This window comes from Clavelina lepadiformis, chromosome 8 (genome assembly GCF_947623445.1).
Source record: "Clavelina lepadiformis chromosome 8, kaClaLepa1.1, whole genome shotgun sequence".
Lineage (NCBI taxonomy): Eukaryota > Metazoa > Chordata > Ascidiacea > Aplousobranchia > Clavelinidae > Clavelina > Clavelina lepadiformis.
In genome coordinates, this window is record NC_135247.1 from 4,595,267 (window position 1) to 4,622,000 (window position 26,734).

Consider the following 26,734-nt stretch of genomic DNA (forward strand, 5'->3'; position numbering starts at 1 on the left):
CTCGCCTCTTTGTGCACTTCGTGTTCAATCCGGTGCATGTCGTTGTACTAACAGTAGTACTGATTGTGCATGCTATATTTTTTTGACTGCATAGGCCTACCTGGTGTCGTATGCGTCGACACCAGGTAGACTCGACTTGGGACTGTAATTTAAATGACTCCACTAGACTCAACTTAAGCCGCTTTGAAACAGTTGTCTGATATGCGGTAGAGAATATATAAATGATAAAGCTACTTCGCTCAAAAGTTGTAATCGAATGTGGGAAAGGTAGGCAAAAGTGGTTTATGTAACTATACCAGAGCTGGTTTTCAATCTTTTTCGTTTCGCGACCCCAACCAGAAATTGGATTTACGTAATGTGATTTAACGCTAAATGTATCGAAGTCTTGAACAAATATTTCTTAAAGGTATTCGTTATAAAATCTTCACTTTTTCGCCAGAAACTTAATCTCTTATGTTGTTTACGTTACTGCTGATATTACTGTCTAATTTGTTCTTACCATCAATGACTATCACACACACGTAAAATACTGCCAAACGTGACCAAATTTCTGAAGTTAAAAGCCTTTCACCGAGAAAAACCGTACTTCGCGGTACTACGACACCTTATCGAACGACACTTTATCGAAAGACACTTTATCGAACGACACCTGATCGAAACGACAGCTGATCGAAAGACACTTTATCGAACGACAGTTAATCGAGCCGACAGTTGATCGAACGACACTTTATCGAAACGACAGCTGATCGAACGACACTTTATCGAACCGACAGTTAATCAAAACGACAGTTGATCGAACGACACTTTATCGAACCGACAGTTAATCAAAACGACAGTTGATCGAACGACACTTTATCGAACCCACAGTTCAAGCAAGATTTTTGCGTGTTTCTCAAACATTGAAACAATGAGCCATTGTGATGTGCGGTCTTTGTAATGGTGTGCATTAATGAATTGTGATGTATATATCATAAAGTTGACAATTTATATTTTATGTCTATATTTTATATTTGTATCATAAAGTGTTCGATTTCGCATGGCGGCCGGCCCGCCCACATATTAATAAGATATCACAAGAATACGCACGAGAATTACTAAGTACGAGATTGTCTGTACAGTAGACTAGACTAGTCATTATAGATACAAAGAGTAAGGAATTGAAGGCAAAATTTTATAGCAAGGGGCATGTCGCTGCCTGACTTTTACACAAAGTAGCTTCTTGAAAGTAGTCTTTATCCCAGCTTGACCGACAGCGCAAAATAAATGGCTTCGATGCTTGGTAGCACGTACACATGTGAACAAATATTTTCAACAATGAAATTCACGAAAAGCAAGCTAAGATCACGCATTTCCGACGCCTATTTAGAAAATGTTCTGGTTATTGCTTCATATGACTTGTCACCAGATGTTGAAAAACTTTCACAAAGCAAGCAGCATCAAGTGTCACTTTAATGCTGTGTTGTTGAAGTGTGAATACAGATATTTTGCTCTTCTTGTGATTGGTACGATTGAGATTGCAGAGTCAATGTACTGAAGTGAGTGTGAATTATTGTATTAATGAGGCATCAGGTAAGTAAATAAAGTGACTAACCGCTAGAAGGGAAAAAGTGTTACCGTAGTCTGTGATATAAATTCATAATCAACAGGAAATATTTCATTTATTTATATGTTATTATTTATTTATGAGTAGTCTTGTCTTGTCTGAATACATTGACTATTTTGAAACTACTTGGATTGGACGATTGTGTCGCAGGAATCGTCGTCAATCTCTATTTCCTATCCGGTGTTGGAATGTTTTCCACCGGGTTCAAGATGACCTTCCAAGAACGAATAATAGCATTGAAGGATGGCACAATGCGTTCAGCAAGCGTGTCTCATTATCCCATCCGACGCTTCGAAGACTCGTCAAAAAAATTAAGCGGGAACAAGGTTCCAACGAAATGTTAATTGAGCAATTGAGTGCTGGAATCGATGGCCCACCTCGGAAGAAGCGCTACGACGCTGTCAACCAACGGCTGAAGAGCATAGTTGAAAATTATGACTCAACAAATATGGACATAAAAAGTTATCTTCGAGCAATTGCACACAACTTGTAATTAAATGAATGCGATTGAAATGTGCACTTCGTCAGTTGTCGTGCTTTTAACAGTGCATGTTGTCAGTTCTTTTAATAAATTGTCGTTCTTTTAACAGTGCATATCGTCAGTTGTTTCAATAAATTGTGGATCTTTTAACCCTATCCTAACCAGGCTCGCGAGTTTACTAAAAAAACTAGGTGTGGCCAACCCCGCACACACACTTGCAATCGTTAATTACTAAAAACCTATGCGTCGTAGACTGATGAGATTATTACAGGTTAGTACAAACATCATCTGGCTTCCTGTATACATCATAATTGTAAAACTAAAGAAAGTGAATTTAGTGTAAATTAGGTATTTCTAAAAGTGTCACATTTCTATAAATTCTTCTTGTTACGCCGCGCCCCCGCTGTGAAAAGAGAACGAAAAAGATTAGTTAGTCAAGTTATTGGTGCGTAAATGAGTAATACGTTTCAATGCGGAGAGAGAGCAAAATTATATAAATATCACAATATCTCAAAAATTACAAAATCCAACTTTATCAAACAAACATGGACAGATAGCTGAACATCACAATGACCCATTGTTGCAATGTTTGAGAAACACGCAAAAATCTTGCTTGAACTGTCGGTTCGATAAAGTGTCGTTCGATCAACTGTCGTTTTGATTAACTGTCGGTTCGATAAAGTGTCGTTTGATCAACTTTCGGTTCGATAAAGTGTCGTTCGATCAACTGTCGTTTCGATCAGGTGTCGTTTCGATCAGGTGTCGTTCGATTAAGTGTCTTTCGATAAAGTGTCGTTCGATTAAGTGTCGTTCGATAAAGTGTCTTTCGATAAGGTGTCGCGTCACGGTTATTGTCTGAAGTCTCAAATCCTCACCTGCTGCTACTACAGCTTTGAAATGAGCTCTTGGTTTATTCATTGACCTCACTTTGATCCAGTGAGGGTCTTTATCTTCAGTATTCAGGGAGTAAATTACTGGTCCCAATAAAAACACCATATTTCCAATGGATACAATAGCATTACCTTCCCAGTTAATGTAAAACTTCTAAAAAAAAAACAACCAATTTAACAAACAATTAAATGATGTCGGTCATCCCATCAGCTTTATTCATGAATTAATAGATGAATAATATGATCAATTTTCAAAACTAAATCAGTTTATTTAGTATATACAAAAATTTAACCAAGTTATAAAATTTAGGTAAATATTAGAACCGAAATTGTGTCAAAATCCTTCGTTTCAAAAACAAATTTTGAAAGCTGGTAAGGTTGACCAGGTTTAGCAGATCCACACACCAGAAACATTCCTGTTAACAAAAGTAAACTCTAAGCAAAAAGCAAGCTTAGATATCCATGGCAACAACATTTCTTTTAAATTATATGCGCACCAGGGGAGGTTTTCCGTTCAACCATTTCAGGTTTTTTCACAGAAGCAACATCTTCCACAACTGGAACAACAATTTCACTTTTAGTAGGTTGGTTGATTTCTGAAACAAATTGTCGAAAAGTCAGTAATTAAATATTTTCCATCAACACTTTCTGAAAGGTAATTAATACCTTGTGTAGGCATGGATGGTTTTTGTACAATTTGCTTGGTATTTATCTCCACAAGAACTTTCTCATAAGGATGAGCAAAATGGTCCAGTGAAATATATTCGCATTTCTCAAATTCAGAAAGTTGTGACTTTACACTTGACTGATGACAATTGACAGTTTCACAGATATGCTCCCCCAGCTCCTTAGGATCGGCAAATATTTTCAGAAGATTATATAACTGGTCCCGAACTATGATGCACACACAGAAATAAAATTATCAAAAGCAAATCTTGCAACTGCACATAAAAATATATCACATTGTGTAGCTGAGCACCTATAAGACACTTCCCAGGCTTCAAGATTAAGTATACTTACGACTAGTGATGAATTCACAAATAAAGTTAAAAGTGTAAAGTGCTTGAGTGCTCCCTCTAGCTCGATTATTCGGCCCAGTTGGAACAATGTTTTTAGAAATTTGAATGGATAAGCAAAGAAACAGATAATCGAATTCTTACATTTAAGAGATTATATAAACAACTTATTTTATGTTTCAAGTTGCCTTTTAAATATGAAGTCATTTCAAAAATTTTAAAGACAGGATAAGATGTAATTTCTAGAGATGAACTGCAAACTGTACAATAACATTAATGGCAATTATGCTATATCAGACACACTGTATGGTTAAAGCTGTTAAGGCTTCACAGTTTGTTTGCTTTATTGTAACGCTACATCATAAGGTTGCTTCATCAGGCGGCCGGATAATTAACCGAATGCCAGTTTAATGAGGAACGTATCCAAGGAAGCACTGTACTAGTAAAGTGCACGTGTCACATGTGTTTGTCTGATTACCAAGCTACTTACTGCAAGTAATTTGTGGTCTTTCGTTAGGATCTCTCACCCAAGACTCTTTCATAACTTTTTCCAAGGAGTTAAAAATTTCAAGATCGGCAGATTTAAGCCCATCTCTTACAACACTTGTAAGTTTTTCATCTGGACGTGTATCTCGACTAATAATAACTGAGACAACTATATCCATTGAAGTTTTTGCTCTCCCGTAAACTCGTTCTCGAGTAAGAATCTCATACAGAACCATAGAATAGCTGAAATAAGGGAAAACTGTTTTAAAAACCAACAACCAAGTATCTTTTGCGGTTTCTCGTCTAAAACAATATGTAACTTTTCATTGCTTGAAGTAACTTAAATAATTTATTACCTGTAAACATCCATTGCAGCAGTTCGTGGTTTGTTGAAATCTTTTAAAAATTCTGGAGCTGTGTAATAAGGTGTGTGTTGAGTATTTGCTGAAATTGGTGTGGAAAGTGATGATGCTCCGGTGCAAGCAACAAGACTAACTGACCCAAAATCCGCTAATTTCACTCTCAGGTCTTCAGTCAACATGATATTTTGTGGTTTAAGGTCTCCATGAACTAATACCTTGGACGGTTTATAATAATGCAAGAAACAAAGTGCCTCACTGACTTCGAAAGCAATACGAAGTCGTAATAGCCAGATTATAATTTTGATTAATTTATTGGTTAGTAAATCATCAAGATTGCCAATAGGAAAGTAATCGGTAATGATTCCTATCGAATGACTCCAAAATGTTATTCCATGAACTTGAATTATGTTCTTGTGAGTAAGTTTTTGCAAAACAGTTGCTTCCTTGAGCAACCTAAGTCAAAACGTAGAATAAATTTAAAGAAATTTAATATTATTAATAAGTAGAAGTAGAATATTTATTTAAATGTAAATGTAGAGGGTGCAAGTTGCAAAAGATAATAATTTTCAGCATAGTGCTTTTGAGATAGCCTAGGCTAAGTTTGTTTAATAGCATAAAATAATCACAAATAAATCAAGCCTTATGCTGCTGTCATACTCACTCTTTCTTTTTGTCTTCAACACCGCTTGTATTTCCTGGAAGAGCAAGACATTTCACGGCAAAATAACCAAGTTTTTTATTTTTGCAATATCTTATTCTTCCACTGCTGCCACATCCAATAAGGCCAATTTCGCCTTTTGGGGTTAATATCTCAGAAGCATCATACTCGGACAAGTTGGTCATCACTTAAAGCAGTTTTTACATCTGGTTAATCTTGCACTGCACCAGGACAATAAGAATTTCAAAAACTGGCAATTTATTACAACATACCAGTACTCACAGTACAGTCTGACACTATAAAGACATCTTTCTACAGAAATGGAAATATGGTCTAGTATGGAAGTGCACAATCACCTAAAAGTTACAAAATTATGATAGCACCATGATGTCATCGTATTCTAGGGTCAAAAAAGTGACGTCACAAAAAATTACCAAACTACGTCATCAACTTATTGGGGAAATCCCATCAAAATATGAAAAAAACGTGGTTTTTGAGCCTCTCGTAAGCTATAGTACTTTAACAAAAACAAATTTGAAATTTTATGACGTCATCACCTTAATCTTCAACTGTCAAAAAATCAAAGGATCGTGATAAGGTTAAACATTAGTTTACAAATGATTACTTAATTCTATTTTGACCATGAAACGCTGGCTAATGCTATAGCGTTTTCGAAAGCCTACAAATGCATTGGAAAATATTGTTTTACGAAAACGTATTTGTAACTTGCTTAAATGCTCAAGTTGCTCAACAAGTCTCGTTCTGGTATAAGATTTGTCTCACAAATTCATGCACCCAATGAGTTCCTGCATGTAACAGTAAAAAGCTTTAAAGTGTCTGCATTCAAAAATGTCTATTCAGAACTCGCAATTATGATGCTCAATAACGCATGTTCTTTGTTCCTTGTTCATGGTGCAAATTAGGCCAACAAAATCAGCTTTTTGTGTTTCATGAGAGTTTAGATCAGTGGTTCTTAAACTGGGGGGCACGCCCCCTTTGGGGGGCGTGTAACATTCATAAGGGGGCGCGGGAGATGACAAACTGTCTATTATATGAGCTATGTCTAAACATGCTTTCTTGACTTTCGCTATAGGTTCATTTTTACTAAAATTTTAAATGTAATTTTGAAATTTGTATTCTGAAATACGTCAATTGTTACGTCATCATATTTGCTCTCACTCCGCATTGAAGCGTATTGTTTTCGTTTACTCATTCACGCACTCCTAGCTCGACTAAGCGTTCTCTTGTATTCTCTTTTTGCGGTGACCTGTTTTTTCTCACAACGGGGGGTGGTGTAACAAGAAAAACTTTTACAAATGTATCACTTGTATTACATTGTAATGTATACTTAATTTACACTAAATGTACTTTCTTTAGTTTTACAATTATGATGTATACAGGAAACCAGATGTTTTTGCTACTAACCTGTAAATATCCGATCAGTTTACGACGTATAATTTTCGAGTTATTAACGATTTAAAATTTGTGTGCAGTGTCGGCCACACATAATAAAAATAGTAATGTCGCGCACCCGGTTTCAGTAGGGTGAAACCAACGTCAGCCAATATTAAAACCGTAAAATGAAGTAAAACTTAAATTTAGTATTGATTTAATAACCAGGTATTTTAGTAATTAAACTAATTGTATTGATACAAAATGAGTGGAAAAAAGAGAAAGTATGACCAAAATTATCTGAAGTATGGCTAAATAGATACTACAGTGAACGGAAAAGTTGTACCGCAATGCGTGATATGCTTAGAAAAGCCAAGCAACAACGTTTTGAGACCAGGTCGTTTACAACGTCATCGTCATGAATATAAAGACAAAACCTAGGAACAAACTTGACTGTGAAGCCGACCTAAGATCTACAAAGCCTCGAATTAAATGTCTGGTTTCCCAAAAACAACTACATCCTTCACATTAATGAAAGTTAATTGAAAATAAATTGTTGTTTTGTTTAATGCTTTTTTATTTGCAATGAGGTGGGGTGCGAAATTTTTAGGGGGGCGTGTGCCAAAAAGTTTAAGAACCCCTGGTTTAGATGATGAACCCGATGAGAGTTTCAACAAACTTACCTGCCTTAGGATATGTTACAAAAAAAACATCGCTTTCTTTGGGCATCCATTTCTTATAAGCATATTCCACTGCTTCTTTGGAAAAGGTTCTTATTATGTTGTAACCTCTTAAGACTTTTCCATCCAAAGTTTGGCCAAAATGGTTGGAATAAAAGTGGTTTTTGATTCTACAAAGATACTCTATTTGCTTATTTAACAACAAACCAGTAGATTTTAAGTCTTCTTCTATCTAGATTTGTTATTAGAAACCTGCTTAAAATTCCTGCCAAGCAGTCTAGTAAGAATTAATATAAATTGATTTAATCTTTAAAACGATAGTAGGCTATACACTCATTTATTAAAAAAATCATAAATGACTTGACTCAAAGTCTAAAAAGACTTGATGACAGTCATGAGGACAAAAAATGAGCTTTAGGTTAAAAAAGGACACTTTTAAAAAACATATTGTCTCTGAAAAAACTATTTAACCAGTCTAATTCGGCAACTAATAGTGTGACATAACAAAAATTGTTATGATGTTACTACTATATGATGATATTATTCATATGACGACATAATCAATGAATATATAAATATTAATTTCTGTTTTTTCCACTTTTCAAAACAAGCATTGATATTTGGCACTAAAGTATACCACTACATCAGCAACAAGTTACAATAGAAGAACATGAAATTCAATGATAAAATTTTTGAAATATTGTAATTTGATTAATGATGATTACTGATTAGTGACATATTTTCTTTTGTTGCTATCAATATTTTTTGTGCCCTAAAAATTTGGCACTGAATTGAACTGGCACAGAATTAAACCGCTGTAAAATAATTACTAGGCAACATTTTTTCAATAATTTCTAGGGATTATTTAAGGATTTCATATTCATATTTCATACCTGAGTGAAATCGTTACAATACGATGCATAGAACGATTGCAATTTAAAATGAGTCAAAACGGGTGGATAATTTCTATTTTAACTATAGGCGATCGAAAATAGCTTGTCAATCAGATATAACTCGAAAGCCGTCTATTTTTGTTTTAATCAGTTAAGCGAACTTTGTATAAAAATTTTAAACCAATGATAGCAGTCAAACTCAAAAAACTAAAAGTTAACTTTCACTACTAATACCCAATGTTTCTTAGTAGCCTACCCTTAAACTTAAACATACATGAAGATGCAAGCAAATTCATTTAATATTTTCTCACCTAAAGACTGCAAAATCTCATATAAGTGAGTATCAATTCAACATTATAAACAATTTACTCGTTTAACGACGTATAGACATGCACCGGTAACCTATTTCTTTAAATTTTTTGTTCTCACTTTCGCCTCGCTTTGTTGGTTTTATTACAAATCGGTTTTAGCACTGTTTGCCGGGGTCTTGTTTCACTTTCCTCGCGCTTCCGCCGCAACTAAGCCATACCTCGCTTTTTGATAAAAATTTTGAGTTCTGATGTACGTTTTTTGAAACTTCAATCGTTTAGCAAATTGTAAATTTAAAATTTATCACCTGGTTTGTTTCATCAAGGTTTATAGAATATAGTTTACTCTTTTTCTAACAATCATTTCTGAAAACATTGCACTTGCGCTCTGCGGCCAGCATGGAGTTCCTCTGAAGCTTACACACAATCAAAAAAAGATTTATTTACCAAACAAATAAATTTTTTAATTATTTGCTCAATTAAAACATGCTACGCCACATGTGCTGTCGCTGTAGTGTAATGTATCGCGTTCGAGTCACACTTTTCATAGTAAGAATCTTATTGAACACCAATAGTTAATCCATATTATCCTTGCGTAAAAAACAATTCCTGATGCTTTTTGAGATACTGTGTCACTAAGAGTAAGAATTTTAAGCACCCCACGAGCAAGTATTGTATATAAAAAATTTTCACACGAAGAAAGCAATTGTCAAGTTGTTGTTGAGTCAATAATTTTACATCCCGAGATTTAATAAAATATTTGAGATTTTGCTTTAGGGTATTAACCTAAACCAATTTCTGATCACGTGATCATCACAACACCAAAGTGCATGGATTACTTCGAGTTTTCTATTCTATTTGGGACTACGGAAGCAAGTCAAATTGATTTCGGTGTTTTATACAAAATGAATCAAGAGCAATTTGCCCTATGGTGTGATCGATTGGAAACAAACTTCAAATTTTTATCTGGTGATCAAAAAATTGGCACCGTTAAGTTGTTATTGAGTTGCTTGGACATACCAGAGCTCCAGTTTTTGTCTACACAGTCAGATTTGCTGCTAAAACGAGATTTTGTGCGGTAAGTTTGCGTTTTCCATAGAAATAAAACTGGTATTGTATTTAAAAAAGGAAATTAGTTCTTTTTCTGTGTCGACTGTATTCTTGAAGTCAGTAGTCATAAATTTTGATACAATTTGGAATATCTCCTCAATAATACGAGGAATGTGTGATTAAATTTAGGAACTGATTAACTTCATAGAGATCATGGTAGCCAAGCCAACCTTTTATTCTTCGCTACAAAAAAAAAACTGGGAAAAGCACATACAGATAAAAATGGTTTTCTGATTTCTGAAAATCAGTTAGGTAAATTGCGATGATTATAACTTCCAACATGACCGGGCATTCGTGAGTTACACCGAAGATCTTCAGCTTCAGATCTTCAGCTTGATGTATACTGCATGACTCGGAGCGGATTCACAGCTTGGCGCAACCATGGCAATGACAAATTTACTTTGCTCCATCGTTTTTCTTTTGTTTAGACAGAAAAGGGCACAGATATTCCAGTAGGCATAATGCCTTTGGTATATTTGTAATGTATGCCAAACTTACTTTTGGCGTACGCATCGCACGGAATTAACTTTGACATCATGCAAAAATCTTCATTTTTTTATTTATCTACTTGCGTTTCTTCTAACCACATTGGTAATTGAAAAAAGTAGAACATTTGTTCTGCTCTATCTTTCAAAACTGCTACATCAAGCAAACATCAACATAGCCTTTGAACAGTCAGTTGTAACAAAACCTTTTTGACAATGTTTATGATCATGCCACATGGACAATAAACTCATTGCCTGGATACCAATAGAGGTTGACACTTTCTGAATGCTTTTCTAGTTTGATATAAACTGTAATATATGTACAAAAACACAACATGCATCTACATTTGTTGGCCAGATGCTGCCAATTTGGATTACAAATACTACTATGAAAATGTTATTGTCAAAAAGAAGGGCATTTTTCGGAATTTAGCGTTTCCTTGGAGGACAATTCAATCGTCATGATAAAAGAAGACAATTCCTCCGAAAGGAGAACGTGTTAGAACGCCCTACTTATAGGCTATAGGTTCGGGGGCTCTCTTCCCCTTTTGAACTCCATTAAAGCTCAATGCTGCTGTGATCTGAAAGCCATGACTTTTTTGTTTCTTTTATTAAGTGACGTCACTAGTTAGAAGCCATTCAAGCCACCACATTTATTCCAAAGTTGTAGGCTTTTCCAGTTAAATTTGTTTGTCAGATTTTGTACCAGCAGTATCAACAGCATTAAAAGTTCCACAGTAAATTGATGCAAGTCAAAAACAGTTGATTAGACCAAGGGATGTTTTTTCAAAACTATGAAGACCCAAGGTATTCTTGCCACACATGCCTGCAGTCTGTGAGTCTGCCAGTCTGAACTGACCAGCTTGACTGGAAAGTATGGCAGTTTTCAACAAGAAATTGTTTGTGCAAAGATGCTAATTTTGGCGTGATGGCATACACTAAAGTTTTAATTGCTGGTTTATTTATTATAAATTGGCGTTCAAACAACCATTTTTTCTTTGTTTATTTGGTGCGAAGATAAAACGTTCAATAGGCATATTGATGAATCTTGTGTGTGTAGGTGCCACACTTTCCACTAAGGCTGACAATGAGTACTTCTTACAATTCGCTAATCATTGCGGTTGAATTGTGATTTAATCAGCGATAAAAGCATAAGTTTACATAACTATAACAGCTAAGGGTTAAGAAGGTTTGTTTTCATCTGGTTTTAGCTTCATAAACCCAAGAAACTAACAACTACTGCTGATTTAATTATATAACAATTACTGCTTAAACAACTATTTATCATCGGCCAACATTCTGTCAAAACCACTGAAAATACAATTTTTTTTCTCCAGCCTTCTTCAAGTGCTTCTGATAAGTCATTCTTTTTTTACAAACATTGAAATAATGGGACTAATTGTCAAAATGAATCTTTCTTCAGTGTTCACCAACAGAGAGTAAGACTCTATTTTTTCTGTTACCGAGTCAGCTATACTTGTACTTTATTTCATGATAATGTTATTTTTTAAATTATGTTATTAAACAACATATCTAATATTCTAATAACATAATTTAAATACATATTATTATCAAATTAAGGGGAAACGCTAATATTTAACCGTTAAGCCAGTGATTCTTAAACTATGGTATACGTATCACTTGTACTACGCGATGATGCCCCTGGTAGTACGCAAGCAACTTATTAAGTTCACAATGATCTTTAAGAAACAAACTTAATCCATCATATTAAAATTTTGTTGTGTTTTCGTTACCTTTTTTCTTTTTTAATGTAATTTTAAGGTCTGTTTGGTATTCCCTTCAAAGGTATTCATTGCACATTTTTGCTTTTTATTGTTCATTTGTAAACAATAAAAAAACTTTACTAAATGTAAGTGGTATGAAAATACTTATGAAACGATAAAATGGTATGCAAATAGATAAAGTTTGGGAACTACTGTATTAAGCTGTACCCAGTTCATCATGGGTAGTGGTTACCCGGTCCGTTAGATATCAGTGTCGGTAATCAATAATCATTAATAAAATGATGAAGTCTGCTGGACATACCTTGCTTCTCGGTGTTTGATTTATTGCTCCAGTCGCACTGATGCTTGAGTTTTAAAGTTGTTCCAACTAATCTAACAGTTGGAGTGGTGACCAGAGAAATGGCTGTCTTGATTTTAGTCTCATTTGCTCAGGCGAAACGCCTGAAAAAGTCGAGCAGATAGTATAAATTTATGGAAAAAGCGAGACAAAGAATGGCTGTATCACGGCGAAACCCTGTTGGTTGGACATGCATGTTGTCACAAGAATGGGGAGATTGTCTAGAGTTGTAGGACACAGACATACAATCACAGTACCCAATACACCGTTTATGATAGTATCGATGTGCTGGGTGTGTGTACTCATGCTGAATACAATGCTATAATTGGGATCATTTTTCTCGCCTTTTTTGCCCAAATTTGCATCTTCAAAATGGAAGGAGATACAAAAGATGGCTTGGTTAACTTTGGTTTGCGTTAACTGCCTGAAATTAAAAAAATTATTTCTTTGCAAGATATCAAATGTTTTTCTATACTATTATTTCTTATTACTACAAGGTTATTACACTACAAGGTACTTATTGCTCAGGTTTTTTGGTAGTGGAACTTTCTTTTCTGTCAAAAAAACTTTTGTGTTGTTCGGTTGACCAGAAGCAGAAATTTTGTCGAAAAATTAAAAAACCGCACATTAATGTTTGTATTAAGGTGAATTGACCATACTAAGTACTAATATATTCATGGCTAGATATGAATATATGTATATGTGATAGTTTTAAGTTAATCTTATTAATAAATTGAGCACTTAGCCTTTGTATATATTTTTGATATAAACTGATAGATACACATATTTGATCTTTGTATATATTTCCTAATTTAGGCTATGTAATGTTATTACTGCCAAAGGTTAATTTTTCTAATAAATAGTAACAATTTTTGTTTTGCATTTTTCGTTATATAAGGTATGCATCTAGCATAAAAGTAATCTAAGTTTTTCTTGTTACTGGCCATGACTTAACCTATCTCGGCACCTAACCAACCGAAACTATGTTGGTTTGCTTATATCTCAATAACTTTTAGGGCTATTTTCTCAAAAGTATGTAGTATTATTCTCTTACAATACTAATTATTTTTATTTCGAACTTGCATTGTCTTAAACAAAAGTTTTGTTTGTTAAAATTGTTTTAAGTTTGTGAAAAGATCTGTCTCCAGTGACAATATTAAGTGCTGGTGTTTTTTTGTTTCTTATCATTTATCATCATCAAGATCTTGCTAAACTCCTCAAATGTAACCTAGTTATGTAATAGTGTTCAGCACAATAGTTGGGTGTTCAAGGTTTATAGTGATTATTTGAATGTGTAGATTTCTACCTTCTGAGATTAGTGAGAAAATTCTTCTGCATCTTAATCCATTCACTTTGCTAAAATGTTGTTCTGTCAGTAAAACGTGGAACAAATGTATATCTAGCTCCAACACCATCTGGAGAAGGGCTTGTCTAAATGCTGGATGGAACATGGTATGATAGTAATTTTTTGATATGTAAGGCAATTCTGAAATAATATTTAGTTACGATAGGAAGCAAATTAAGGAAAATAATGGTCTAGTCATAAAAAGTTAGGGGAAGTTTGAGAGGAAGTACATTGTTTATATACATATATATATGTTATATATTGTGTGTGCACAGTTTCATGGTTATAAAATGTTTAGGTAAAACTCCCTATTACGTTGCATTTTTGTATTGCAGAAAGAAAACCCCATTTATGGCAATAGCTGGAAAGACACGTTTAGAACTGCAACCAATTATGTTTTCAAGCTAAAATCAGGTTGTTACTTCCAACAGACGGTTTTAAAACACTTTACCAGCCAACCCACTTTGTTGCGGTTTCATAAATCAAAGCAGCTTTTGGTAGCAGGTGTGCAAAAGTATGCATTTTTTTGGAATATCATTATTTTGTTTTAGACTTTAATCAGTTTGCCCCAAAACACTTGCTAAAATTAACTTGTAATCAGTATTATTATTGGCTTACTCATGTTGAATATGTATATTTTTAAACTGTACTGTATAGGTTCAGAAGGAGGAGAAGTATCCATGTGGAGCACAAGAAGTAAAGAACTACTGTATACGATCAACACACATTCAGTTGCAGATGTTCTGTTTGGTTACGATTATATATACACCGGTAGGTCGTCTGCTGACTTTTGTTCACTGTAGTGTTTCATTAATTTGCAAGAGAAGTCTTCAGAATAGCCCATGACTTAAGACGAAAACTTTTTAGCTTGGAGTGAGAAGGCAAAACCTTGGTATATTTTAGTTTAATTGAAATTCACAAAAATATTTTGATGTTCTTATAAGTTTATCACCCGATTCATGTTTTTGTAAACATCTAAAAGGGTTGGAATCTTATAGCTACAAGCACAATGATTCCATTATGTTGTAACTTAATTACTCTTCAAGCCTCTTTTGATGCAACGATTGCATGCTGGGACTGGAGAACTGGTGCACTAATGAAAGAGTATCGTGGCCATGTAGGAGCAGTATATTCAATATCAAGTGATCTTGAACATGACTTGCTTTTGAGTGGATCTGCAGATACAAGCAGTATTATTTGGCAACTTTCAACAGCAACGATGCTCAATGTATATAACGGTCATGAAGAATGGGTGTTAAAGGTAGTTACCATTGGTTATTTGCATCCTTTTCTTATATTCTTTGGGTCGAATTTAATTTAAACAACACAAAACGCTTACGGTTGTTCAGGTGCTTCTACAAAAGAGTGATGTGCACTCACTGCACCATAAGCCAGATGACCTTGTTGTCATGACAATGGGGAAAGGCAGCATTAAACTTTGGCCACTTGACAAACAGGAGGTCCTGGAAACCTTGAAGCCTCCCAGTGGCACCAGTCCACTGAAACCTAATTTAAATTTTAATGGGAGATGCATCTTATGTTCAACTGAAAGTGAAACCTTGGAATGGAACTTCAAAGACTTGACATTAACTAGGTAAACTAATTGTATTATTTATCATAGAGATATACTGCACTAGTTTTCCGTCACCTATGCTTATAATGCAAATTCTTTTGTTTTGCTGGGTTGTACTTGTTTCATAGTGTATAATATTTTAGTAAAAATACAATACTTCTTTTTTGCATTGTTTTTTTTTATTCTATTTCGATCTATTTGCGAACAAATATGATGTTCAAATTATGCTTATTAACCAAGCTAACATTTCTGAATTAGTGATCATTTAAATTTAGTTTTTCCCACAACCCATCGATTTTTTGTATTTTTCAAAATGGTAATTAACAAGGTAACATTTACACAGGATTTTTAAGCATTCGTCATCTCAGCAATATTGTCTAGCCATTGGAAGCAGGCTTGCTTTAATGTCGGATATTACTAAAAAATCGCTGCTCATAGAAAGAATCAGTCACCACCATACCACACCTTCGTTTTACAGGACTGATGATAAAGTAGAGCTTACTTACGAATTTTACCGTATTACCACTTTTCTTAATTTCATAAAGACGTTATTTAATTTGATTATATGCACTTAACCTCGGAAAGACATTGTGTAACAGAAATGAATTGCAACAAACATTTTTTGACAGGAACAAACACAAACGACCAAAATACACCGAAGCCAGCTTAGCATGCTGATTGCATATCAACTTCCAAGGTTTACATGGTACAGGCAAGGGTCAAATTTTGCAGTAGGTCCAATAAGTTGGTTGGATGGGTTTACCGAGGACCTACAAATGGACCTCGTATGTGCTTGCGTGTCTTCCGATCACTCTGTCAGTCTTCTCACCATTCAGAATAAACAGGAATGGGTATGTTGGATCAGAGATATTCCTCTGTATTATTTATTAGCATGGTGAAATATTAATATCAAAACAAACCTGAAATTCCGAGAGTAAAAACAGCTAAGTTTATTAAAGCCTATAAATTAATGTGGTTATTATTAGCACAAATCAAAGACAGTGCCAAGTATACAATTTGCCTGTTTATTTTGGTGTCAACTAAAATCCGAACCTCCATCGTTAGTAATGTTCATAACATATCGCAAACGCACCTTCAGCAGTTTACAGCAGTTGGTAGTGGTTAGTAACGTTGGGTTACTCCTGCCTGCCGATGTTAAACAGAGTATTTTTTTCATTGTCATAAGTTCGGAATTTATTTTTATTTATTGAACAATGTTTACACTAAAAAAAAAAACAGCAACGCTGCAGATTACCGCCACTTTGCGTTGATTGTGGCACGTTTAGCATCAATAGCATGCCCTACAGTTTGTTATCCTTTTCAATATCAAACTATGTTGCGTTATTTAGTGACGTAATTTCCGCTGCCACATCCCGATACTTGTGCGCCGCCCAAAAACCATTTAACGCTCATATGCTGCATTCGCTAGGGGCGAAATGCTGCTCTAAAGTGTTTATGTTTGCGGTGAAACGGCACAAACCTTCGCTGTTTAAAGCGCAATGAAAGGCGTTTTGTATTGCGGTACAGGGAAGGTATTTTTCGCCGAACTCATGTAGACACTTTCGCTTTTATCTCTGCAGCTGCACTCGTAGTACAGGTTGACGGCTGTGTGTGGCGTTGCGTTGTCCGAATAAATCGCCTTCAGGTGTAGCAGCCAAGATTTGCGTTGATTGCTGTTGATCAGTAAGACTTAACTTGTACAGCATGTTTTTTTCTTTATTGATTGGTGAAGAAAAACAGGTTTTTAGTTTAAACGTCAAAAAAGGAGGTTATTAACGTATAACTTATTTAACAATTAGTTGCCATTGTAACGTTTATAAGAGTTTGCCTAATTTATTATACCAAGTTTTAGATTGCTGATGTAAGTTATTTATCTCTATCAGACTGTAACACAGAGTGTTGTCTCCAGAAAAAAATAGTATTTAAAAACGGAGTCTCAGCTATTTTCACATTGAGATTTTCCGTTCAAAAATGTACGTAAATGTAGAAAAACGTACAGCGTTTTGTTTGCACGTGCTGGTTAGGTCGTAATGCTGTAAACTACGTAAAACTTGTGCAGCTTATTGAACAAGTTATAGGCAACGCAACAAGTTTTTGTACACCGAGAAATATCGTGATTGACGCACTTCATTTAAGTTGGGAGATGTGTACGTGCCAGATCTTAGACGCCTGTGCAGTCATCGGAGAACAAGTTGGATTTATTACCGTCATGGATTTTATGCACGTTAGATCTGCGTCATAGAACCTTCTTGGTGCTTTAAGAGTTGCTTGTGAACCACTAAGGACAGTTAACCGACAAAAATACTTAAGATCGTACTGGACAGCTGCATGGAATAAATGATTTTTTCTGCATTGTTTAAGGTGATTGGCTTTAAAAAATTCCGACATTCGGTATTGCTTAAGCTGTCGTTGTAAATACAAATGTGCAGATGAATTATATATGCATGTTTGTTTCACATCAATATTCTCTAATGCTTATACGTTCCGCTACGGATTTGGCTGTTTAATGGCGATTTAAGACAGGTTGGTGCCGTATGCTTAACTATTATTTTAAAAAAATGTCTAATAAGCCAGCATAGTAGATTAGCATTGATGTCCTGTATGCAGACATGACTTCCTTTTGGAAGACAGCTACCAACTCCGGAAAATCACGTCATACCGTGACAGCAGTGCAGTGCGTTGCGCATACAACTGCTAGCACGTATATATCCCTGCGTGTTGTGCAGTTAGTTGTCGCCTCAATTTAGCATTCTTGCGACGTAGGAGCAACGTCTGAAGTCGTTATATGCGCTGCTAAAATTAACAAATTTCGTCCGCGAAACCTTTGTCTGGTTATAATTTAACATGCCGCTCTTTAGACCAGAGTTATTTTTGACAAGTGGTGCACAAACGTTATGGCGGGCTTACAGTTGTACAATATGTTGGTCATTATAGTTGCACCGAATGGCTGTAACGTTTTATTTGCATGAATGTTATGTTTTTGGTTTTTGCAAATAGATTTCGGATTTTGCATGAAAATCCATGATTTTAACACCATATTTTTTAAAGCATTGTTGGCGTTTGCAGCGCAAAATCATGTTTAACGTAAATGCACCGAATTTATATGTTCGGTGGATATTCGCTTGGCTTCGAACTGAGTACAGTTTCAGTTCTTGTTAGCAACAGTCAAACTGAAAATTTCTGATTCTGTTTCCCGGCATTGATGCTGATGCAGGTCTTTTATGTCAAAATGCTTGCTTTGTGTCCATACTTCCTCAAAGGGAACGCAAACGCATTAAACATTGTACTTTCCAATTCATTCTCTGCTAACAATTTAACTCACTACACTTCCGGGTTTAGTTCGAAGCTTGTGACTTGGAATGTTTGATGCTGCACAGATGCGTTAGATGCGTTTGTGGGGTAGTGCGTCACTTTTCTTGGTTAGAGGTAATTACAATCATTTTTTAGTAAAAAACTTTAGTATAAAACCTGTAGCAGCGTAGCAAGTAGTTTCTTAGATTTGAGGAAAATTGCTATGGAATGGTTTTTCAGAGGTTCTTAAACTATGCCTTAGGGCTGTGGTTCCCCACCTTTCCTACTTGGGGACCCTTAGCTGCGTTAATTCCTTTCTCGCAGACCCCAACTTTGAAATTGTTACCTAATAGGTTATTTATGAGGAATTTAAGTATAACTCGCGTAGCCCAGAGTTGGAAGTAACTATTGCATTTCGGTGGTATTAGTAAATTCTTCTGGTATTCTAGTTCACAACAAGGAGCCTTATGTTAGACAACTTGTCCACATTGTCAAATTATAGCTGTTGATGTATTGAAGGAATCAGGATATGGTTTTTCAATATTTTTGCCGTCTTTTGTATGTAACGTATTAACATATACCTGTCATCACAAATATGATAAATGATCGAATGAATCATATTGACCGCGCTATATATATTATATAATATATATATATCACTGAGTCATTTAATAAAATCAGGTCAGCTTTGAATATGCTTATGATAACAGTGATATGCATCACACTGATATTGATAAGACAAGGAAACAAATCTCCAATTACCTTGGTGCGAGGTAGCAGGTGTGCAGCTTACCGGCTTGTAGAGCAACATTCGCTAACACGGCCCAGACATGGTGTTGCACCATACAGATGGACATAATCACCATTAGGCGGCTAGCTATAACTTTGACGTAGCGTTTCGTTTCATAAATTATTAATAACGCCATATCGTTTATCAAAGATTTAACAAGCTATGAGAGACAATGATTGTATTGCTTTTTCTTGCAAGTTTTCCTGATCTATATCTGATGCAGCGAAGACCACAGCCGTTGTATTTACTGGGTGGATTTTCTCTTATGGCTATTTGACTTGCCGCAGATGTCAATTTGGTTTGTTGCCACGTTTAGAGATGTCCCGTGGCTTGATGCCACTTCAATGTCGCAATCACGTGACTAGGCTTTAGAGTGCCGCTCGTCTAAATGGTATTTAATCACGTAAACAAACTTGTTTATCTGCATGCCGGATAGCACGTTCAAAAGTATACGATACGAGATCAGAGTAAAATGAGTATTAACGAACGTGGAAAGCTCCTTGTTTGTTGTGGCTTGAAAGTTTAGAACCCTTCATTTGCCTGTAGTGTGTAATTCACCACTGGGGTTCGTAGTGAATCTGTCGGTCAGGTGTATTTTTGTTACCGCCTTTCGCGTTTCTTCGAATTGTGGTTAATGTTCTTCTATCCGCCCTGGGAATTAATTCGGGTTTCCTAACCATGTACGAAGAAAGATGTCTGTCTAGGTTCTGGTGTCGCCTTATTGTAAAACTCTGTTCAATTCCCTCTTGGAGAAATGCTCCACTAATTTGATTCCACTTTCGCAGCGTAGCAGACACCTTGGACAAGGCAGATATAATCTTTAATACAGTCCGAGTGCACAGCACTTCTCCATAGGGGCGGCAAAATATGTTATGATTTCACGTCAGGTGAAATATTTCGTTTAAATGCGAACACCTTAAACAATTGTATCGTAGCCACACTGTTTGAAGAAAATTTTTCGAGACGCCGCGCTGTTTGAAGATCACTTTCCGGTTATTGAAAATTCCATAGCTTGGAAACCTACGGCAACTTTTGATTTGAACCGGATAAGTTGCAGGTAGTGCGCCTGTTCTCCGACCGTGGTCTGGTCTACCGTGGATCTTTGAAAATTCCCGTAGTAATTCAATGCAGCACTATGATCTCAACCTGTCTAGATAAACCGCAAAGTTTAATGGAGTGTCGAAGATAAAGCGAGCTTGCGTTACTACTCGATTTAACCACTATTTGCGTGTTTACAACGATAAACTATGTGTTTCGCTCTGTCCGAGTGCGATAAAGAGATAGCTGTATGATCTTTATACGGCCGGCGAAGGTTCTAGCACCGTGTGCTAAAACCTAGATGAAGACAGCGACCGTACTACCGGTAACTACTTGTCCCGATACTAGTTGTTATTAGATTTACTCGATTTTGTGTAAATTGCAACGAATGCGTTGCTTTGACGATAATTTTATGACAGCTTACAGCCTATCACTAGTCGCTGCCACCGGAACGTCAAACCATGTAGTTTGAGCCTATGTTTTTTTCTTATGGTATTTTAATAAATTCCTAGATTTAAGCTTGTTGACTATAGTCATAAAGTATGTTAACAGCGATATAAGTTGTTTTGATCGCTTTCTGCGAGGTTTTGACGACATTGGAATTGAATGTCATGTTAGTCGTAGCGCCAATCGTAGTATTGAGTTGAGTTGTTGCCTGTTTATCAAGGAAATTTTTGTCCTTTGGAACGTAATGAGTAATGACATTAATTGGTGTAAATTGTGAAAATCCTCGTGTTTTTTTCTTTTGTAATAACAACGTATGTTGTAACGCGAAAAGGATTAATCAAAACATTTACGAACTTTGTAGTGTAGTTACATCATAGGTAAAATAAATATATCTTAGTTTTTCATACTTTACTCCGCCTGTGGTGAAGATTGTTAGAAAACTTCCACAAATTCACAAGACTTCAGGCAAACAGGCGCTAGTTCTAACCTGCAGGCCAGTCGGTTTGCTTTTCAATATCAACTCCCGAGTCATGTACAAGCGACTATAATCAAATCATCAGCAGGAAGCGACCTAATACGCTCATGTTTTATGATGTCATAAACACGATGTACGTAATCAGGTTGTTGTTTACAATGATAAACTGAACCAAGTGGGCTAAGTTGCAAATAATTTTCAATCTAATACGCGATAAATGTAGGCCGTTGGAATTGTTTGCTGATAGAGAGGACCCAGAAAAAGACTGGTAGCGGTGGCAAACATTACCTAGGTTTTTTGTCCTTCTATTACTTACGAGTGTTTGGTTTGGGGAATACTTGGCAGGTATTTTGGTTTCTTTTAGTAGGTGACGATTTCAATGTAAACGCTTTTTAGAGACATATATATATTCTGTGGTGGCGTCAGTAGAAGTGACTTATGTTGTATGCCGCCTCGAAATTTAACGCCAAAATTACCGAAGGTGATGAATTAAATGTCATAATTAGCAATAATACGTTGCAATAAACGACGAAAAGGATACTAAACTGTATGCTTTCCCTTATTCATTCGCAGATGACGGTTCAATAATAATGCAATGCATTTGTCACGATAGCCCAACAGTTGGCAGGCGTATGTCGCTTCTTTGAAAAAATTGTGATGTATTGGTTGTAGTGAGCGAAACGTCAATAATCGAATTTTAATTCTCGTCTAGGAAGGATTCTTTTTCTATAACATAGCACAAAGACACCACTCGAAGATTCATAATGCTCTCTAAATCTTTAAATAATGCAGTTTCAGTTAAGTACACAAGCTCTGCACCACAGATGCTTCAATTTACAAATGCAATCTTTTATTCAACACCGTTTAATTTTCGAAGCGATGCTTCGATTCTTTTCGACTACAATTGTGCAATTGCGCTCTTAGGCAACCACAGTAACTATCGCTAATTGGAAAAAATTGAGGAGAAAGATATATGGCGCATTTGGGGTAATTAGCGCGTTTTGCAACTAGACACTTAACCGACATAGCAATTGTTTGTCTTTGAAAAGCTTTTGTGTGATTCGAATTTGACGACGAACAACAACTATACCCTGTTTGTGGTCTGGTTCATAAGAACGCTAATTTTAATTTCTTTCCATTTTACGAGACTCTGTTTAAACAAAAGAATGAATTAAAAGTGTTAATCTGAAGGATTAATTAAATGGATTAAAAGTGTTACAGTAGCTGCCTAATCAGTGTTAAAATTGTCTTGCTTTTCGCGGGCGGTTTAAACGCGTTTGCAAATGATGACCATTGTTTTTCCTTGGTAGCGATAAGCGTTGTTACGTCATAAAAGAATTTGAAAAAAGGCGCCGGCCTCTGGTGAAAGAAAAAAAAGGAAAAAATGGCAGACGATTCAACTCCCGCCGAAGTCATAGAAGACATAACTGCACCAGATAACCAGGAAACAAGCACTGAGACGCAGGAAGAACCAAAACCTGACCAAGCAGAACAAGAGAGTAGTCCCGCTGAGATCGCAGAACAAGAACAAGGCGAAACCGAGAAAATCGAAGACACCCCTGATACTAAGCCAGAGGAAATGGGAGAATCAGCAACTGAACAACCTGCAGGTATTGTGTCACTGGTAGAAATATATGAAAACTGTTTGGTTGTAGATCTGTCGGTAATCTACACAAGAAAACGTGTTTTTCTGAAAGCCTTGATTGAAAATATTACCCATCTCCTTAGAAAGTTTTGTTTTGTTTTCACATGTGTAATAGAGCGATAATAACCAGTATTCTGTTTCTGATATTGTGGGTTATAAAACTATTCATTTAACTGGTATATTTAGAAATAGTTTCGTCAAAATAGCCTACTATGCGAATACCGGCGTGTAATGCTCAATGGTTGTGTTTGCGCCTAGTCGATAAAAGAAACTTACAGAAGTCCCAATTTTGGCCAGCTTGAATAAACGTGATTAGACGGAATTTCTGTGGGTTAGTCAGTCAGTTAGTTGTTTTAAAAGGATTAATTATTTCTTGCTTGCAGTCTCCAAAGGGCCTGGTGGTTATCTGGACTACTTAGTGGCGTATTTAGGTCATCACGCTTTGCAGCTGGATAACCGCAAACTCGCTGTTTCTTTTCTCCTCAGTTTATCCACAGAGAAAGCTGTGACAGTCCAATAAATCGTTAATTGAAATGCGACTTCTGGTTTATTGGATTTCATTTTTCTTATTACCCTGGTTTATTGTGGAGGAAGCATCGAGCAAAGTCGAAGTTAAGGAACTTTTCTCGTCTGTTGCTTGCACGATTGCCTGTTTGTTGTATTAGTTTCTAAAGCGATCTGTATAAAAGCGTGCTTATTTCAAAAATTTGCAGCAATATCGAATTCTAAACGGTTAATTTGGCTTTTGCTCACTGAACATTGGTTTTAAAACAAGTGAAGTCCATGTGTTAAGGAATTAAGAAACTCTGTGGAAATATTTTGTTGTAAACTATAGCAACTTAAAAAATAAGTTCCTAGAAAATCCAACGCTAAATTTCTTTAAAGAATTGTTATATTCAAGCCTAACTGTTGCGATTTTCCAAAAGTTTTGTTTATCGCTTGATATGCGCACGTAATAACTGGATGGAAGTTTGCCATTGTTTGCGTCATAGTATCCGCAAATTGCCTTCCTTGAATGACGTAAACTATTTAAAAACAGTAACTGAAAATGTTAGCATGTATCAGTTTCTGATACCCAAGTAGCAAGCCGTAGGTGTAGGCGCGGAAAGAAAGTCTCTGCGTAATAAAATGAAGTCCCGCAGGTTTTATTGTTCTCTCGTGACGAGAAATTACGCAACATGTGAGTCAGATTTTGATTTATAAACCTTCCGTGTTGTGTCCCTGTGACGTACCGTCCTTTTAAACGCAAGCAACTTGAAATCCATTGATGACACCGCGGCCTCTTCCTTCCCTTGGGGTTATGAAAGTTCACATGCTTCGTCGTCTCTTTGTACTGTATTATTGCCATAAACATTACCCTCTAAAATTATACCTTCATACAGCAGGCTATTTAGCATGCGGAATGCCCGTAAGTTTAATTTCTAATTCGACTTGTTTTTTTAGTTACACCTGAGGTGGCCGCCCCGGAGCCCGAAGAACAGAAAGAGAAGGTCGAAGAAACGGTTGGTCATCATCGTTTATAAGAAACTTACCATATGTTAAGAGAAAACGATGAACATTATTGTTGTATTACCGTATGTTATCTTCTGTGACTCGATATACTTTAAAGATGATTATCAATACTTCCTATTACTATGTTGACTACGGCCTTTAGCATTTCCAATGCTCCAAGCTTCACCGCGATCAAATATAATGATAAAATCTAGTAAACTACACAAACTAGTAGTTCCAGTAAATAAATTAACAACTTTTAATCGATTAATAGAGTCCCGCTCCTGATTCTGCACCCGCTGAAGCTGAATGTGAATTGAAAGAGGAAGAAGAACCTAAACAGGAAGAGTCAGCTCCAGAGCAAAAGCAGGAGGAAGCAGTTGCAGAGGAGGCAGAGCAGAAAGAAGAAGCTGCTCCTAAAGAAGAAAAAACCTCGGAACAAGCAGAGGCAGCTGAAGGTGGTGAAACGTCGAAACCAGCTGAGGAGAAGGAAGGGAAGCCAGCGGAGGAGGGCAAAGAGAAGAAGAAGAAAGGTCGTCTTTCCAGCAAATCATTTAGGAAAGTTTTTAAGTTTTTTACAACAAAGAAGAAAAGTGAAAAGACGGAAGGTATGTTTTCCTGAGATTAAATTTTGTTATAGAACCTGGTAAACCATGTAAGTTATAATGTTATAAAGTCCAACAAGTATTTTGTTTTTCATTGTGTTAATGGAATTTCTTGCAGGTGAATCCGAGGAGAAATCTAAGAAAGCTGACAACGCAAAAGACAAAAGTGCCGAAGAGCCTAAGGAAGTTGCGGCACAGGAAAACGATCAAGCTCATCAAGAAAACGAAGCAAAGAACGAAGAGAGTAAGTAGTTCATTAACGTCACTTTGTAAACCCCAGTAAAGTGTTTGAATCTTCAAATCGAGGCTTGAAAATGGGTTACCTGGTCAAGTAGCGCATTAGTCGCTCAAGAGATAGTTTGTCAAGTAAATGCAAAGTAAAGCGAGTTATGTAATCGTTTCTATAACTAAAATTTATCTAAAGCGCCCCCCGACGAGGGCTCAGATGAGACGAAAGAGCAAAATGTAGATCCTGGTAACGATGAACAAGTTCTTTTACATGGGGAACCACCTGAACATGCCACCGAAGGTTCGAGTGATTTATGATTGCGATTTGCAATCCAAATTCAGTTGAACCTTTTGCTAACCCAGCTTTTAAGTTGATCGCAATCAGTTTCAAATCACTAACAAAACGAATTGAACTTTGATTACTTATTGTTTATTTCATTGCGGTTAATACTGGAAACTTCACTTTACTCACAACTTGCAGTAATGCAGCGGTGCGGTATGATTTTATTGCTTGCAACATGCACAATAGGCCATAGGATTTGGCTTCAAATCTTTTTTGTCTTGGGATCATTGCATTACTTTGTAAAATAGCTAGATGAATGTCATGTTACCGATTTTTTACGTTGTTCAGATGCTGTGGAAGTGAACGAAACTCCTAATGGCGACACAAAAGCGGTGGAGACATCGGAAGAAATTAAATCTCCCCCCGCAAATGAGGCACCCGAAACCGAGAGCAACGCTGTGGAAGCCGCCGGCTGAAACACTTAACTTATGTACATTTTTCTGATCGTACTAAACCCTTGTTTGATCTTAAACCAGGGCATTGTTGGACATGTGTGTTAGTTAGGACCAAATTTCATTACAGCGTGTCACCATTTAACCGTCAACTACGTAATAAGAGGTAACCATTGCTGAGCCACAACCAGTTTAATATGCATCACAGTAATACCCCTTTCTGAATTCGATTTTCAAAAGTTTTAATTGCTCATTTACAATTATCAGTTGTAATTGCTTTATATGTTACCGCACTTTTACTCGTGATTTTTTGTAAATAGCCAAAAAGATATCTCCGCGTTTTTGTTCTTTTTAAATTTTATGACCGTACGGCAGGTGTTGTGTTATATCAGCCATAAAGATCGCGTTGTAAATAGGTTGTCGTTCAGTATCGTCACCATACTTCAAACAATGCAAAGTAACGTCTCGTTTGAATGGTTTTCGTCAGCAAATCGTTTCGGTTTCAAATTAAAATTGCCTTGAATATTGTTAGTCATAGATCTAAGCTTGAACTGAGTTTACAAATTAACAGAGGTCCTGATTAGTCTTGATTTAGGTTGAACATTGAAGGCTAGGCAAATAAAAA

General features: G+C 36.1%; 3 protein-coding genes across 8 annotated transcripts; 2 read left to right on the forward strand and 1 right to left on the reverse strand.

Annotated features, from left to right (window-relative positions):
• Nucleotides 1–650: 650 nt before the first annotated feature.
• LOC143468340 (receptor-interacting serine/threonine-protein kinase 2-like) lies at nt 651–5,852 on the reverse strand. Of its 4 annotated transcripts, none has more exons than XM_076965488.1 (8): nt 5,500–5,852; nt 4,833–5,291; nt 4,481–4,719; nt 3,641–3,868; nt 3,472–3,570; nt 3,380–3,390; nt 2,960–3,128; nt 651–2,015 (listed from the first exon to the last, which is right to left on the reverse strand). In XM_076965488.1, the coding sequence occupies exons 1-8, from the start codon at nt 5,679–5,681 to the stop codon at nt 2,005–2,007; spliced, it is 1,398 nt and encodes a 465-aa protein (XP_076821603.1). In that variant the 5' UTR covers nt 5,682–5,852; the 3' UTR covers nt 651–2,004. The 4 variants fall into 4 exon arrangements, with proteins under 4 accessions (XP_076821603.1, XP_076821602.1, XP_076821601.1 ...); XM_076965487.1 differs by having other exon boundaries at nt 654–2,015; nt 3,299–3,390; nt 3,472–3,531; XM_076965486.1 differs by having other exon boundaries at nt 654–2,015; nt 3,299–3,390.
• A 3,767-nt stretch (nt 5,853–9,619) lies between these two features.
• LOC143468343 (F-box/WD repeat-containing protein 2-like) lies at nt 9,620–22,857 on the forward strand. Of its 2 annotated transcripts, none has more exons than XM_076965491.1 (9): nt 9,620–9,847; nt 13,745–13,898; nt 14,127–14,295; nt 14,449–14,562; nt 14,838–15,052; nt 15,141–15,385; nt 15,708–15,855; nt 15,994–16,215; nt 22,716–22,857. In XM_076965491.1, the coding sequence occupies exons 1-9, from the start codon at nt 9,675–9,677 to the stop codon at nt 22,719–22,721; spliced, it is 1,446 nt and encodes a 481-aa protein (XP_076821606.1). In that variant the 5' UTR covers nt 9,620–9,674; the 3' UTR covers nt 22,722–22,857. The 2 variants fall into 2 exon arrangements, with proteins under 2 accessions (XP_076821606.1, XP_076821607.1); XM_076965492.1 differs by having other exon boundaries at nt 14,127–14,205.
• LOC143468344 (uncharacterized) lies at nt 22,716–26,646 on the forward strand. Of its 2 annotated transcripts, XM_076965494.1 has the most exons (6): nt 22,716–23,015; nt 24,494–24,552; nt 24,816–25,149; nt 25,265–25,390; nt 25,571–25,675; nt 26,006–26,646. In XM_076965494.1, exons 1-6 carry the CDS (start codon nt 22,790–22,792, stop codon nt 26,131–26,133), a joined length of 978 nt encoding a protein of 325 aa, XP_076821609.1. In that variant the 5' UTR covers nt 22,716–22,789; the 3' UTR covers nt 26,134–26,646. The 2 variants fall into 2 exon arrangements, with proteins under 2 accessions (XP_076821609.1, XP_076821610.1); XM_076965495.1 differs by lacking the exon at nt 25,571–25,675.
• The last annotated feature ends 88 nt before the right edge of the window (nt 26,647–26,734 follow it).

Bases quoted from the DNA above. Each gene is read 5' to 3' on its own strand.
- LOC143468343 (XM_076965491.1), top strand. From the start codon at position 9,675: ATGAATCAAGAGCAATTTGCCCTATGGTGTGATCGATTGGAAACAAAC. The intron at 14,563-14,837 runs GTAGGTCGTCTG...TTACTCTTCAAG, and splicing joins TTACGATTATATATACACCG to CCTCTTTTGATGCAACGATT. The intron at 15,856-15,993 runs GTAGAGCTTACT...ATTTTTTGACAG, and splicing joins TTTACAGGACTGATGATAAA to GAACAAACACAAACGACCAA.
- LOC143468340 (XM_076965486.1), bottom strand. From the start codon at position 5,681: ATGACCAACTTGTCCGAGTATGATGCTTCTGAGATATTAACCCCAAAA. The intron at 4,720-4,832 runs GTAATAAATTAT...CCCTTATTTCAG, and splicing joins GCTGCAATGGATGTTTACAG to CTATTCTATGGTTCTGTATG. The intron at 3,869-4,480 runs GTAAGTAGCTTG...TGTGCATCATAG, and splicing joins AAGACCACAAATTACTTGCA to TTCGGGACCAGTTATATAAT.
- LOC143468344 (XM_076965494.1), top strand. From the start codon at position 22,790: ATGGCAGACGATTCAACTCCCGCCGAAGTCATAGAAGACATAACTGCA. The intron at 23,016-24,493 runs GTATTGTGTCAC...TTGTTTTTTTAG, and splicing joins AGCAACTGAACAACCTGCAG to TTACACCTGAGGTGGCCGCC. The intron at 25,150-25,264 runs GTATGTTTTCCT...AATTTCTTGCAG, and splicing joins GAAAAGTGAAAAGACGGAAG to GTGAATCCGAGGAGAAATCT.